At 35.3% G+C, this 13,058-nt stretch overlaps 1 protein-coding gene across 1 annotated transcript in view; it reads right to left on the bottom strand.

Annotated features, from left to right (window-relative positions):
- SLC17A1 (solute carrier family 17 member 1) overlaps positions 1-12,263 on the bottom strand; it is a gene marked incomplete at its 5' end in the record, with an annotated part of 36,628 nt that extends 24,365 nt beyond the window's left edge. Inside the window, 5 exons of the mRNA XM_017878557.1 lie at positions 5,919-6,009; positions 10,452-10,599; positions 10,692-10,824; positions 11,881-12,042; positions 12,145-12,263. Of these exons, the coding sequence (XP_017734046.1) occupies positions 5,919-6,009; positions 10,452-10,599; positions 10,692-10,824; positions 11,881-12,042; positions 12,145-12,263 (653 nt within the window). The remainder of the gene's footprint in view (positions 1-5,918; positions 6,010-10,451; positions 10,600-10,691; positions 10,825-11,880; positions 12,043-12,144) is intronic.
- Positions 12,264-13,058: the final 795 nt, after the last annotated feature.

Raw genomic sequence — 13,058 nt, 5'->3', positions numbered from 1 at the left:
TGGTCCTATCTTCTGTCTCCATACTCATCCCTATGCAAACAAACAGTTCGTATTTTGGCATTTATTTTTTTCTTTTCTGTTCTTTCTTCTTTTTTTTTTTGAAACAGGGCCTCACTCTGTATTGTAGCCTAGAGCTCAATGGCACAATCATGGTTCACTGCAGCCTCGAACTCCCAGACTCAGGTGATCTTCCCACCTCAGCCTCCTAGCTGGGACTACAGGCACGTGCCGCCATTTGCAGTTAATGTTTTATTTTTGTTTCTTTTTAATAGAGATGAGGTTTTGCCATGTTGTCCAGGCTGGTCTTGAACTCCTGGGCTCAAGCAATCCGCCCAACCTCGGCCTCCCAAAGTGTTGGGATTACAGGCATGACCCACTGCACCTGGCCCTGTTTTGGCATTTCTTAAAAACTTTTTAGTATTGATTATTATGGATAGTCTTTCTTTTTTTTTCTTTTCTTTTATCCTTAATTTTAAGAAAACGAAAATATAATCAAGATAATTGATACTATTATTTTCCACTCATTTTCTGACTATGTCTCCTGTTTTTTTTTTTTTTTTTTTTTTACTTCTCTAAATAGTTTATTTCCCCTAAAGTGTGAGGCATTGTATGGTCTTGTATCCCTAAAAATAGTTTTCTTATGCCATTGTCCTCTTGCATCTTGTGTTGCTGACAATTTTTGACTGTTGCCTCAATGGGACTATTTTATTTATTTTAATTTAATTTAATTTAATTTAATTGAGACAGAGTCTCACTCTGTAGCCCAGGCTGGAGTGCAGTGGCTCAATCTCAACTCACTGCTACCTCTGCCTCCCAGGTTCAAGCAATTCTCCTGCCTCAGCCTCCTGAGTAGCTGGGATTACAGGCACGTGCCACCACGTCTGGCTAATTTTTTGTATTTTTAGTAGAGATGGGGTTTCACCATGTTGTCCAGGCTGGTCTCAAACTCCTGACCTCAGGTGATCCACCCGCCTCAGTCTCCTGAAGTGCTGGGATTACAGGTGTGAGCCACCGGGACTGGACTGTTCTCATCATTTTTGAAGAACTTCGGGACTATTTTAAACAATGCTGCTATGAGAGGATTGTGAGAAGAACAGGATGTTTGATTAAATTTGAATGTCAGATAAACAATGAGTAACTTGGTAGTACAAATATGTCCCATGCATTTTGGTAATGAAGCAAAGTCCTGTATTATTTCTTGTTTATCTGAAAGTCAAATCTAACTGGGCAGTCTTCATCTTCTTGGGTTTTTTCTTTTTTTTTTTCAAAATCTGGCAACCTCATAGTATAAACATTTTTTTTTTGTATATGTTCCTCAATGTGTATAGATTCATTTATCTTGGAGTGAAATTACTGAATCATAAAGATTGCATAACCTAAGCTTTACTAGGTAATATCTGTGCTCAGAAGTGTTGTATTAATTTACAATTCCAGCATTTGTTATTAATTTTGCTTTTCAGCACATCATTACTTACCCTTGGTATTATAGACCACCAATCTAGTGGGTGTGTAGTGTGAGCAAGTTGTGGTTTTTAATTTGTCTTTTATTATATTTATTAGCTATTTGGATTTCGCCTTGTAAAGTGCCTACTTACATCTTTTTTTTTCTCATTTTCTTATTGATTTGTAGTAACTATGTATTTTTATTAAAAGCCCTTGGTTAGTTGTATGTGTTGTAAATATCTTTTCAAACTTGATGGTTACTTATTCTATTGTTGGTATATTTTGAGGAACAGAAGTTCTTAATTTTAATGCAGTCAAATTTGTTGTCTTGTTCTTTATGTTAGTGCTTTTAGTGCCCTTTTTAAGAAATAATTCTGTCTGTCAGATCATGAAAATATTCCTCTGAATTATATTCTAGAAACTTTATATTTTGCCTACAATTTTTAGATGTGCAATCCACCTCTACTTCATATTTTGTATGTTGAGATAAGTTAAATTTTATTTTTCTTCATAATGATATTCCTTTAACCCAGTACCATTTTATAAGCCCTTTCTTTACAACAAAGGTGGCACTGTTCTGTCATAAATTAAATGTCCATATATGTGGGATCTTTCTACACTCTTTCTTCAGTTCTATTGGTCTACTACTTGTGCCAATACCATAAGGTATTTATTTTCATAGCTTTGTAATGTATCTTAATATTAGGTAGAACAAATATTCCAGTTTGTCTTCTTCAAGATTCTCTTAGTTAACTATTCTTGGCCCTTTGTGAACACATGTCAATTACATAAAAGTCTTTTCAATTTCCACAAAGTAATTTAAGGTTTTGATTGGGATTTCATTGAATCTACAGCTCATTAGGGGAGTGAGAAGATATTTATAATTTTGAGTCTTTTAGTATATAAAAATGGCATCTCCCTCCATTTACTTAGTTTTTAAAAAATTTCTTTCAAGTCTCTCACTTATGGTTTTCTTTGTGGAGATCATATGAGTAATTCATTAAATTTATTCTTAGATATACGATTTTTATTATGGTGTTGAAAATAGTATTCTTTTAAAATTTTATTTTCGCACTCTTTATTCAGGTATTTAGAAAACAATGTATATTTCTAGATTTACTCTATAAATTCCAAAACCTACTTATTAATTCTAATAACTTATAAGTAGTGTTAATCTTCTGATTTTTTTTTGAATGCCACCTATAAAAATGTTAATGATATTTCTTCTTTTTTTCATATTTCTGTGTCTTATTTCATTCATTAGGACATAGTAAAAAGTTTAGTATTAATAAATAGTGACAGCAGGCATTTTTTTCATACTCCAATCTCAGAGAGAAATGTTCCATGTTGTGTGTGTGTGTATGTGTATATATGTGTGTGTATATATATATGTGTGTTTGTGTGTATATATATTTATACACACAAAATTCCCACAGCAAATATACATACACGTGTATGTATATATACATACATATAGAAATAGGTGTATACATATTTCTCAGTGAATTGAATCATATATCTTTATGAAGTGATTGTTGTCATTTCTAGCAATACTGTTTGTCTTAAGGTGTCCTCTGAGATCAACATAGCCTCAGCAGCTTTTAGCTAAAATTGCGTAGAATGTTTTCTCTGTTAATTTCAACTTTTCTGTTGCTTTATATTTTATTATATATTTATATGAAAGCAGCACAGAGTTAAGCTTCATTTCTTAATCCAATATGGCCGCCTTTTGCTTTTAGTTAGAGCTTTTAGCTTATTTAAAGTAGCTGCTGGCACGTCTAGTTTACCAAATTATTTTGATTGTTTTATATTTGCACCTCTTGTTCTATGTTGCTTTTTCTCTACTTTTTTTGCCTTCTTTTAGATAAGGTATTTTATCATTTCATTTTGTCTTTATTACTTTGAAATTAATGTACTTTTCTATTTTTTAAATTATTAGATTAGAAATTACAACATGTTTTCTTCATGTATCAAACTCTTGGTACTTTTATCCTCTGGCAAGACAGCATGAAGTCTTTCAAATACTTTGCTCCATTTATCTTCTCTTGACTTATTTACTCTTATTATTGTTTATTTTATATTTTGTATATAGTGTTTTTTAAACTCCACAGGGCATTACTTTTGTTTACCCAATAAAACAAATAAGGTGAATAAGTGGATTTGTCCGCTTATTTACCACTTTTGCTGATCTTCATTTTTTTCCTGCATCTCTAATTTTCTTTCTTTAAACCTAAAAACACTTTTAAACATCCATTAGTGAATTGAATTCCCTGTTTTCGTTGGCTTGAAACATGTTGTCTTTCTTTTGGCAAATATTTTCGTTGTTTACAAATTTAAGTTGGTAGTTATTTTCACTAAGCAGACTGAAGATGCAATTTTATTGTGTTCTGTCTTCCTTTCTTGAGTTTGAGAAGTCAGAGACCAGTCTATCTGTTGCTCATTTGGAGGCAATCTTTCTGATTCCTCTGATTGCTTGTATGACATTCTTTTTGTCTTTGCTTTTCTGCAATTTCTGGTTTCTTTTTCATCCTACTTGTGATTACTAGGCTTCTTAAAGATGTGAATTTCTGTATTTCTGGAAAACTAGAAAACAATCATTTTCTCTTCATACATAGCCTCTGCCCTATTTTCTCTCTTCATCTTCTGGGCCTCCAGTTAGTTGTATGTTGGGTTTTCTGACTGGATTACCCCATCTCATGCCATATATTCTGTATTTTTACCATTTTTTCTTCCTGGGATTCATTCTGGATAGATCTTGACAGGTCAAGAATAGAGTAGTTTATAGTATAGTAACCAATACCCTCAAGTCTTAGTGGCTTTTAACGACAGAAATTTGGTTTTTTGTTTACACAAAAGGTACATAATGGGTTGGCTAGGAGTTATGCTCCATATAACCTGGATTTCTGGATCCTGGTTAGTAGCCTTGCAGTCATCCTTCTGAATAATACTAGTTGTTGCATCAAAGGGAAAGAATGGCCTCTTGGTTTCTAATGCTTCTCAGAATTCACATGTATCACTTCCTCTCATATTTCATTGGCCAAAATAACTTACAAGAATACATCTAACTTCAAAGAAGTGGGGAAATGCCCAAGAAGAGAACCAGAAAAGTTATTGCAGCTGCAATAATTGACTTCCCAGGCTTGCCTTCTGGTCACCAAATATTTGATTCATTCAAATTTCAAATGCTCAGAAGAGTATTCAGTTTTTCTCTCCTTTTAAAGCTGAGGCAGGGCAGATGAGAACTGTCTAAGTTAACTTACTAGGCAGAGACAACTTTGAACAGTTCTGGAGTCACATTTCCTTCCACATCTTGGATGTTTGCAGAAAAATTAGCTCCACTAACAACTTTTGGAAGTTAGCTCTGCACACCTGAGTGAACTCAATGGAAGAATAAAGGCACTATGCTCAGAGGGAGGAAACAGACCATGGCCACCTGGTGTTCCCCATTTCTAATGAGGCCACTTCTCTGACCAGGGAGCTTCTATGATTCTAGTGATGTTTTCTTCTTTTTCTAATACCATAAATACAGACATTGTGGTGGTGGAAGATTCCTCTTTATGGGAAATGTGGCCATGGTGGATGCAGACCATCTCTCCCTGTCTCAACTTTGGGATAAGGAGAATTTGGAGGAATTATCTACACACTACCATTCCTTTTGTTGAAAGCATTCCTCCAAATAAAGTTTATATGTGATCCACATGGTGCTAGTGGTAGGAAGGTGTAGTCCTTTGTGAGTACAAATTTATGCCAGCATTTCCATTCTGACTCTTTTTTTTTTGAGTGGCTTTAGGATATTATCTCTTATCTTCTGCTTGTTCATTATAACTGAAGACATAGATTACCCAGGATAGGCAAACACCCAAGGCAGCCAGTGGTTTCAGTGGTTATTTACCTCTCTGGAAGCAAACTATTCTTTCATTTTTAATCTCTGAAGTATTCTTTTGCTTTACTTTTTTTGCAGATGAGGCATGCATTTAAAATAACTGTTACAATTTGATAGGGCATTTTAAGTGTCCTTAACAGGAAAATTTCAGCTAACTTTGTCCATGACACTTGCAAAAACAGAAGTCTGCCCTCATAGTCAAATTTTGGTCAATCTTTAACTGTATTTACTTGTGATTTTTCATTCTTTCTTTGAGAAAACTGTATCTTGTTACTTATATTACCACTCAGCCAGTCAAATACCTGTGCTGATCAATCCACATATTCATTACTAAAAATAAAAGAAGTCCACTTCTGTACCAATGGGCAATTACTAAAGAGTTCTCTACATATCTAATTGACAAATAATGAGATAGAAATTGTATTATTTGTAGATTTGGAGAGATGCCTGATTTGACCAAGTTTATTTTCATATGATGCAAAAACTCACAAGTCATCTCCTTTTGGCATCTTCTCTGCAATCTTTCCTATGCATAATCTTTCTCTATACAATTAATATTGGAAAAGTAACTACATGTCTGTATGTTTCTTACCTGCCTAAGGATCAATCCAGTCAAAGTGGAAGCAATCAGTCCTCCTAGCATTCCACTTAAAGTTGAACATGCTTTAATAAATCCAAAATATCTATACATAAAAGAATAATACACAAATGTAAAGTAGTACAAATACTGCAGGAAATGCCAACCTAATCAAATGAAATTTAAGAGAGATGACTGCTCATTTTGCAAATTCCTACTTCTCAAATTCCATTAAGATGTTAGAAAAAGTATATGAATATAGGCAACTTTCCAGTGTCACCACAGAGTCAGAAAGGTTGTCTTTAGCAGTAAAGGATACGATGATATTAATAAAATGGGATTATATTTAGAGTGAAACCCAGTAGAATTACAAAATATGTAAGTTCCATTGAGAAATTCAGAAGGTGATATGTTTTGGTAATGGGAACTGTTTGGGGTTAATAAAAAGTTGAAGGGCTTTGTTCACCTGGTTTACTCTCACAGGCCCAGAGCTACTGACCTACAGAATTGTTTCCAATACTCAGGCAAGGAAACCAGAAGCCTAGTTTACAAGCAACTATGATTGGCCAATCCTGGAAGCTCAAACCAATTCCAGCATGAAATGAGCTATAAAAGCAGTGAAACTGCAGCAAATGAATCCAGGTAACTGTGAATGGCATTATTTTGTTTGTTTTCATGGCTGAGTAGTATTCCATAATATATATATAACCACATTTTCATTATCTACTTATTGTTTGATGGGGATTTAGGCTGGTTCCATATTTCTGCAGTTGCAAATTGTGCTGCTATAAACATGCATGTGCAAGTGTCTTTTTCATATAATGACTTCTTTTCCTTTGGGTAGATACCCAGTAGTGGGATTGCTGGATCAAATGGTATTTCTACTTCTAGTTCTTTAAGGAATCTCCACACTGTCTTCCATAGTGGTTGTACTAGTTTACATTCCCACCAACAGTGTAAAGGTGTTCCCTTTTCACCACACCCACGCCAACATCTATTATTATTTTGTTTTTTAATTATGACCATTCTTTCAGGAGTAAGGTGGTATCACATTGTGGTTATGATATGCATTTCCCTGATAATTAGTGATGTGGAGCATTTTTTCATATGTTTGCCACCAAATGCCATATGTTTTCACTTATAAGTGGGAGCTAAGCTATGGGTATACAAAGGCATACAGAGTGATATAATGAACTGCGGAGACGCAGAGGGGGAAAAATGGGAGGAGGGGCAAGGGATAAAAAACCACATATTGGGTACAATGTACACTATTCCTATGATGGATGCACTAAAATCTTAGACATCACCACTGTCAATTCATCCATGTAACCAAAAACCACTTGTATCTCAAAAGCTATTGAAATAAAAGAATATTTTTTAGAAAACTCAGAATTAACAAGGAACTCCAACTTAACAACAACAAAATATAAATAACTACCTTAAAAAAGTGGGAAAAGGACATAAGTAGCCATTTTCAAAAGAAGACATACAAATGGACAATAAGCATATATAAAAACTTTCAACATCACTAATCCTCAGGGGTAGTGCAAACTAAAACAGTGATGAAATAGCATCTTATGCCAGTCAGAATTATTATTATTTAAGTCAAAAAACAACAGATGTTGATGAAGATGCACAGAAAAAGCAATACTTATACACTGTTAGTGGAAATGTAAATTAGTACAACCTCTATGGAAAACAGTATGGAGATTTCTCAAAGAACTACAAATAGAACTACCATTAGATCCTGCAATTCTGCTACTGGGTGTCTACTCAAAGGAAAAGATATTATTGTATCAAAAAGATATCTGCACTCATGTGTTTATTGCAATAATATTCACAATAGCAAAAATATCAACCTAAGTGTCCATCAACAGATGATTGGATGAGGAAAATGTGGTACATATGCACAATGGAATACTACTCTGCCATAAAAAAGAATGAAATAATGTCTTTTTCAGCATCATCGATGGAAATAGAGGCCCTTGTCTTAAGTAAAACAACTCAGAAACAGAAAACCAAATACTGCAAGTTCTCAGTTATGAAGTAAGAACTAAATAACTTATACACATTGACAGAGTGTAGAATAACAGACATTAGAGACTTGGAAGAGTGGGAGGAGGGTGAGGGTTAAAAAATTACTTAATATGTACGATGTACATTATTCAGGTAATGGTTACCTTAAAAACCCAGGCTTCACCACTACATAATATACTCACTTAACAAAATTATATTTGCACACCTTAAATTTATACAAAACTAACGACTTTTAAAATGCTTTTGAGAGCTTGGATTTAAGAAAGAAAAGATTTTAAAACTCTCCCTAGTTACAATGAACTATCCACACACACACACACACAAAATCAATGAAACAATCCCATATATAATAGTTACAAGAAAAAAATTCTTAAAATAACTTTAACTGAATAGGTGAAAGACCACAATGAAAACTAAAACGTTAGTGGAAGATATTGAAGAAGACATAAACAAATGTAAAGATATCCTGTGCTTATGAATAGGAAGAATTAATGTTGTTAAAATGTCTGTGCAATTCAAAGTAATCTAAAGATTCAATGCAATCCTTATCAAAATTCCAATGACATTTTCCCAGAAATAGAAAACAATCTTACAATTTCTATGGAAGTACAAAAGGTCCCAAATAACCAAAGTAATCTTGAGCCAAAATAACAAAACTGGAGGCATCACACTATCTGACTTCAAAATATACTTCAGAGTTTTAATAATCAAAATGACAAGACACTAGAATGAAAATAGATACATAGACCAATGGAGCAGAATAGAGAGTCCAGAAATAAATCCAACATTTAGGGTGAATTGATTTTTGACAGTTTGGTGCCAAGAACACACCATGGAAGAAGGATGATCTCTTCAATAAATGCTGTTGGAACAACCGGGTATCCACATGCAGAAGAATGGAATTAGACTCATCTCATGCCATATATAAAAATCAACTCAAAATGGATTAAAGACTTAAACATAAGACCTGAAACTGTAAAACTACTAGAAGAAAACACAGGGGACAAGCTCTATGACTTTGACCTGGGCAATGATTTTTGGGTTAGGATCACAAAAGCACAAGCACTGAAAGCAAAGACAGACAAATGGGATTATATCAAACTAAACATCTTCTGCACAGGAAAAGAAACAATCAACAGAGTGAAGAGACAACCTGAAGAACAGGAGAAAATATTTGCAGACTATACGTATAATAAGTGATTATAGGTGTGAACCATCACGCCCAGCCCATCTTGGTATTTCAATAAGAAAGCTTCTAATGTTTCACTATCTAGTAGATATTCTTTACCAAGTTAAGGAAATTTGTTTGTTATTATCAGGAATGGCTATTAAATTTTATCAAATGCTTTTAACATCTATAATCATGTATTTTCTTTTTTTATTTGTTATTGTAGTGAATTGCTATGATAGATTTTCCAACATTGAGCCATCTTACATTCTTAGAATAAAATCCTATGAAGTCATAAAAAAAAAAAAAGTGGTTAATATCCAAAGAATACTAGGAACTCAAACTCTGTAACAAGAAAACAACCCAATTAAAAAATGGGCAAAGGACCTGAATAGTCATTTCTCAAAAAACAAAGATATACTATCAACAGGTGTATGAAAAAAATGCCCAACACCATTAATCATCAGGGAAATTCAAATTAAAACCACAATGAGATATCCCTCTACACCCATTAGAGTGTCTGTTATCAAAAATACAAAAGATAAGTGTTGGTGGGGATGTGGAAAAAAGGGGAACTTTTGCATACCATTGGTGGGTATATAAATTAGTACAGCAGTTATGGAAAACAGTATGGATGTTCCTCAAAAAATTAAAAGTAGAACCACTATATGATCCAGCAATTCCACTCCTGAGTGTCTATCCAAAGGAAATGAAGTGAGAATGTCTAAAGAGATATCTGCACTACCATGTTCATTGCACCATTATTCACAATAGCCAAAATATAGGATCAACCTAAGTGTCCATCAGCAGATGAATGGGATAACAAACGTGATAATATACACAATGGGATACTATTCAGCCTAAAAATGAAGGATATCAAGTCATCTGTGACAACTTGAATGAACTTGGAGGACATTAATTTAAGTGAAATAAGTCAGACACAGAAAGACAAACACTGCATGATCTTAGTTACATGTGGAATCTTACAAAATTGGACTCAGAAGTAGAGTAGAATAGTGATTACTAGGCACTGGGAGTGAGATATTAGCCAAAAGATACCAAACTTTATTTATATATGAGGAATAAGCTTAAGAGATCTATTGCATAACACAGTGACTATAGCATAAAACAACATATTATATTCTTGAAAATTCCTAAGAGTAAATTTTGTGTTCCCACACACACACAAAAATGCTAAGTGTGTGAGGTAATGCATATGTTACTTTGCTCGATTTTAGCCATTCCACAAAGTATCCATATTTTAAATCATCATGTTATACACAATAAATATATACAACATTTATTTGTTAAAGGTTTAAAAAAAGTGTATAAACAAATCCTACCTGGGAGCGATATCCAAGCCATTTATAAGTATTCCACCCAAGCAAAAGCTGCCTGTTGCACCAGCAAGTATTAGGAAAATGACAATGCCATAGAAGCTGGAACTCAGATAAGGCAGGCATACAGCAAAGATTGCAGGAAGGAGAAATCCTGGGGAGTGATTCAGACAACATAGTTAGGTGCATCCTAAAGACAGGGGAGAAATATCTCCCAAGTGCTTAAATGTTCTGGCTGTTGCTTACCTGCTGCTGTGAAGAGTTTCCGGACAGCAATTACGCTGAGAATATTCCTGGTCAGGAAGAAGTCTGATAACTGACCTACTAGGATACCACAGATCCAACCAAACAAATAGGGAAGGGAAGACAGAAACCCATTCTGAAGAGGAAACATTATTCTTGGAGTGAGTTTGATGGGTAAAGCAGTACTGACACACAGAGTAATCCCTATGCTAAAATTTATTATCTAAAATGAGTACTTTCATATAGGAAACCATCAATATACAATACCAGAATTACTGCTGGGATCACATTACCCAAAAGAAAGAGAAAAATAGCTTTGAGGTCAGTAATATTTATCATAACCTGTCAAATCTTCCAATTTCAGTATCATGAAACATAAAAGCACTGGCTAATAGAGAAGGAAGACTACATCGGGAATGGGAAATACTGGCCCTGGGGAAAATGGTAAGAGAGGATAAAGATGACAATTACGGACATGCGTATAGTGCTTACACTGGACCAGCTGCTACTAATCCTCACAATAACTTCAGGGTTTCATGAAGTATAAAATGGAGTCAGAGAGAGTTTATAAGACCTTACTGTTATGCTGGGCCCTAGGCTGGTTTACTGAAAGTTCATTACAGAACGCGGCAAGTGGTAAGCCCAGACAGACTCCATTTCTAAAGGAGTCTTGTCTTGTCTGGGGTTTCGAATAATAGGAGTTTGCCCGTATCAGTGATTCTCCAAGCCAGATGAGTAATGGGTATGCCAGTCCTTCCAAAGCAAGACTTAAGTCTTGTTTTCATAGCCCAGACTCATTGCTTTACCTTGGAGAGGATTGGTAAAAGCTTGGCAGAGTGACAGGGCCTGGCTAAGTGACTTTCATAGGAGGCCCCCAGTCTCTGTAGGGAATGGTGGTGTTGAGCCTTAAGTAATATACAAAGGGAATCACACAGTAAATGGGAGATGGGGAATGTGTGGAAACACAGATGCATGTACACTGCTGCTGGAGTGCCAGACACTTGTGTCTGTATCAACACCTTCTGTTTTGGGCAATGTTCATATAAAGAGCAGAAACAGTTAATTTCCAGGTGAGGAGCAGTAGCCAGACAGTGTGAGGAGTTGGCAAGAGCTGAGACTAGGGTCATTAGAGACAAAAAAATGTACACAGAGTCCTTCATGAAGTTAAAAACAGAACAAATATTATACTTACCTCTTTTATATTAACATGAAGTGTGGAGTTGATAAACAGTGGCGTGTATAGTGCCGTGATGATATGTGACCAGAAAAAAGCAAAAGCACCAATGAAAATAGCCCAGACTGGAAGCGATTTAAGCATAGCCTTGATAGGCAGAGATTGTCTACTTGAACAGACCTGGAAAGAAATTCATTAATAATTAGCACATTAGAACAAACTGGAACATGTTTAGTTTGGAGTAGAATCTTGGAGATGACAATATGGAGAACTGTGCTCTACCTGCTGGACCAGGGAGGATGTGATGTATTCCTTTTCATTGATGCTTATACATGGGTGGTCCTTGGGGTCATCATAAAACAGAATGAACCAGAGAAGACATAGAGCACAGCCACAAGCACCTATCAAAGCAGGATAAGTTAGAATTGGAAGTTTCTGTTTGTAGTGGATCTCTTTCCCAAATTCGCATTTTTCAATGTATTAGTCTGAGAACCTGGACCTCCTGTTTCTTTTTTGAAACTTTGCAACAAGGCTTATGTTTTTCATAGTCCTCCTTTTATCCACAGGGACCTCTCCCTGCTAGAAATAGGGTAAGGCCTATGACCTTTCCTGATCTCCTATCCTCTGCTCCCTCCACTCATGACGTCTGGGCCTGCCTGCCCTCAGGCCCTCATCTTTTCAAATTCCTCATGTGTTCCATCATAAGAATATGGCACAGCTGAGCCTGCTCAGGGCTTGACAATTGCCCAGTTGTTTTGTTTTGTTGTGTTTATAATGTTTAAGTTCAGGGATACATGTGCAGGTTAGTTATACAGGTAAACTTGTGTCATAGGGATTTATTGTACAGATTATTTCATCACCCAGGCATTAAGCCTAGTATCCATTAGTTATTTTTCCTGATCCTCTCCCTCTTCCCACCCTCTACCCAGTGGTAGAGGTTGTTCCCCTCAGTGTGTGTTGTTCCCCTCTATGTGTTCACGTGTTCTCATCATTTAGCTCCCACTTATAAATGAGAACAAGCGGTATTTAGTTTTCTGTTACTGTGTTAGTTTGCTAAGGAGAATGGCCCCCCAGCTCCATTCATTTCCCTGCAAAGGACATGATCTCATTCTTTTTATGGCTGCATAGTATTCAATGGTGTATATGTACCACATTTTGTTTATCCAGTCTATCATTAATGGGCATTTAGGTTGACT

Source organism: Rhinopithecus bieti, unplaced genomic scaffold (genome assembly GCF_001698545.2).
Source record: "Rhinopithecus bieti isolate Rb0 unplaced genomic scaffold, ASM169854v2 scaffold_11110, whole genome shotgun sequence".
Lineage (NCBI taxonomy): Eukaryota > Metazoa > Chordata > Mammalia > Primates > Cercopithecidae > Rhinopithecus > Rhinopithecus bieti.
The sequence above is the reverse complement of the archived record's forward strand: the minus strand, read 5'-3'. Positions and strand labels throughout refer to the sequence as shown.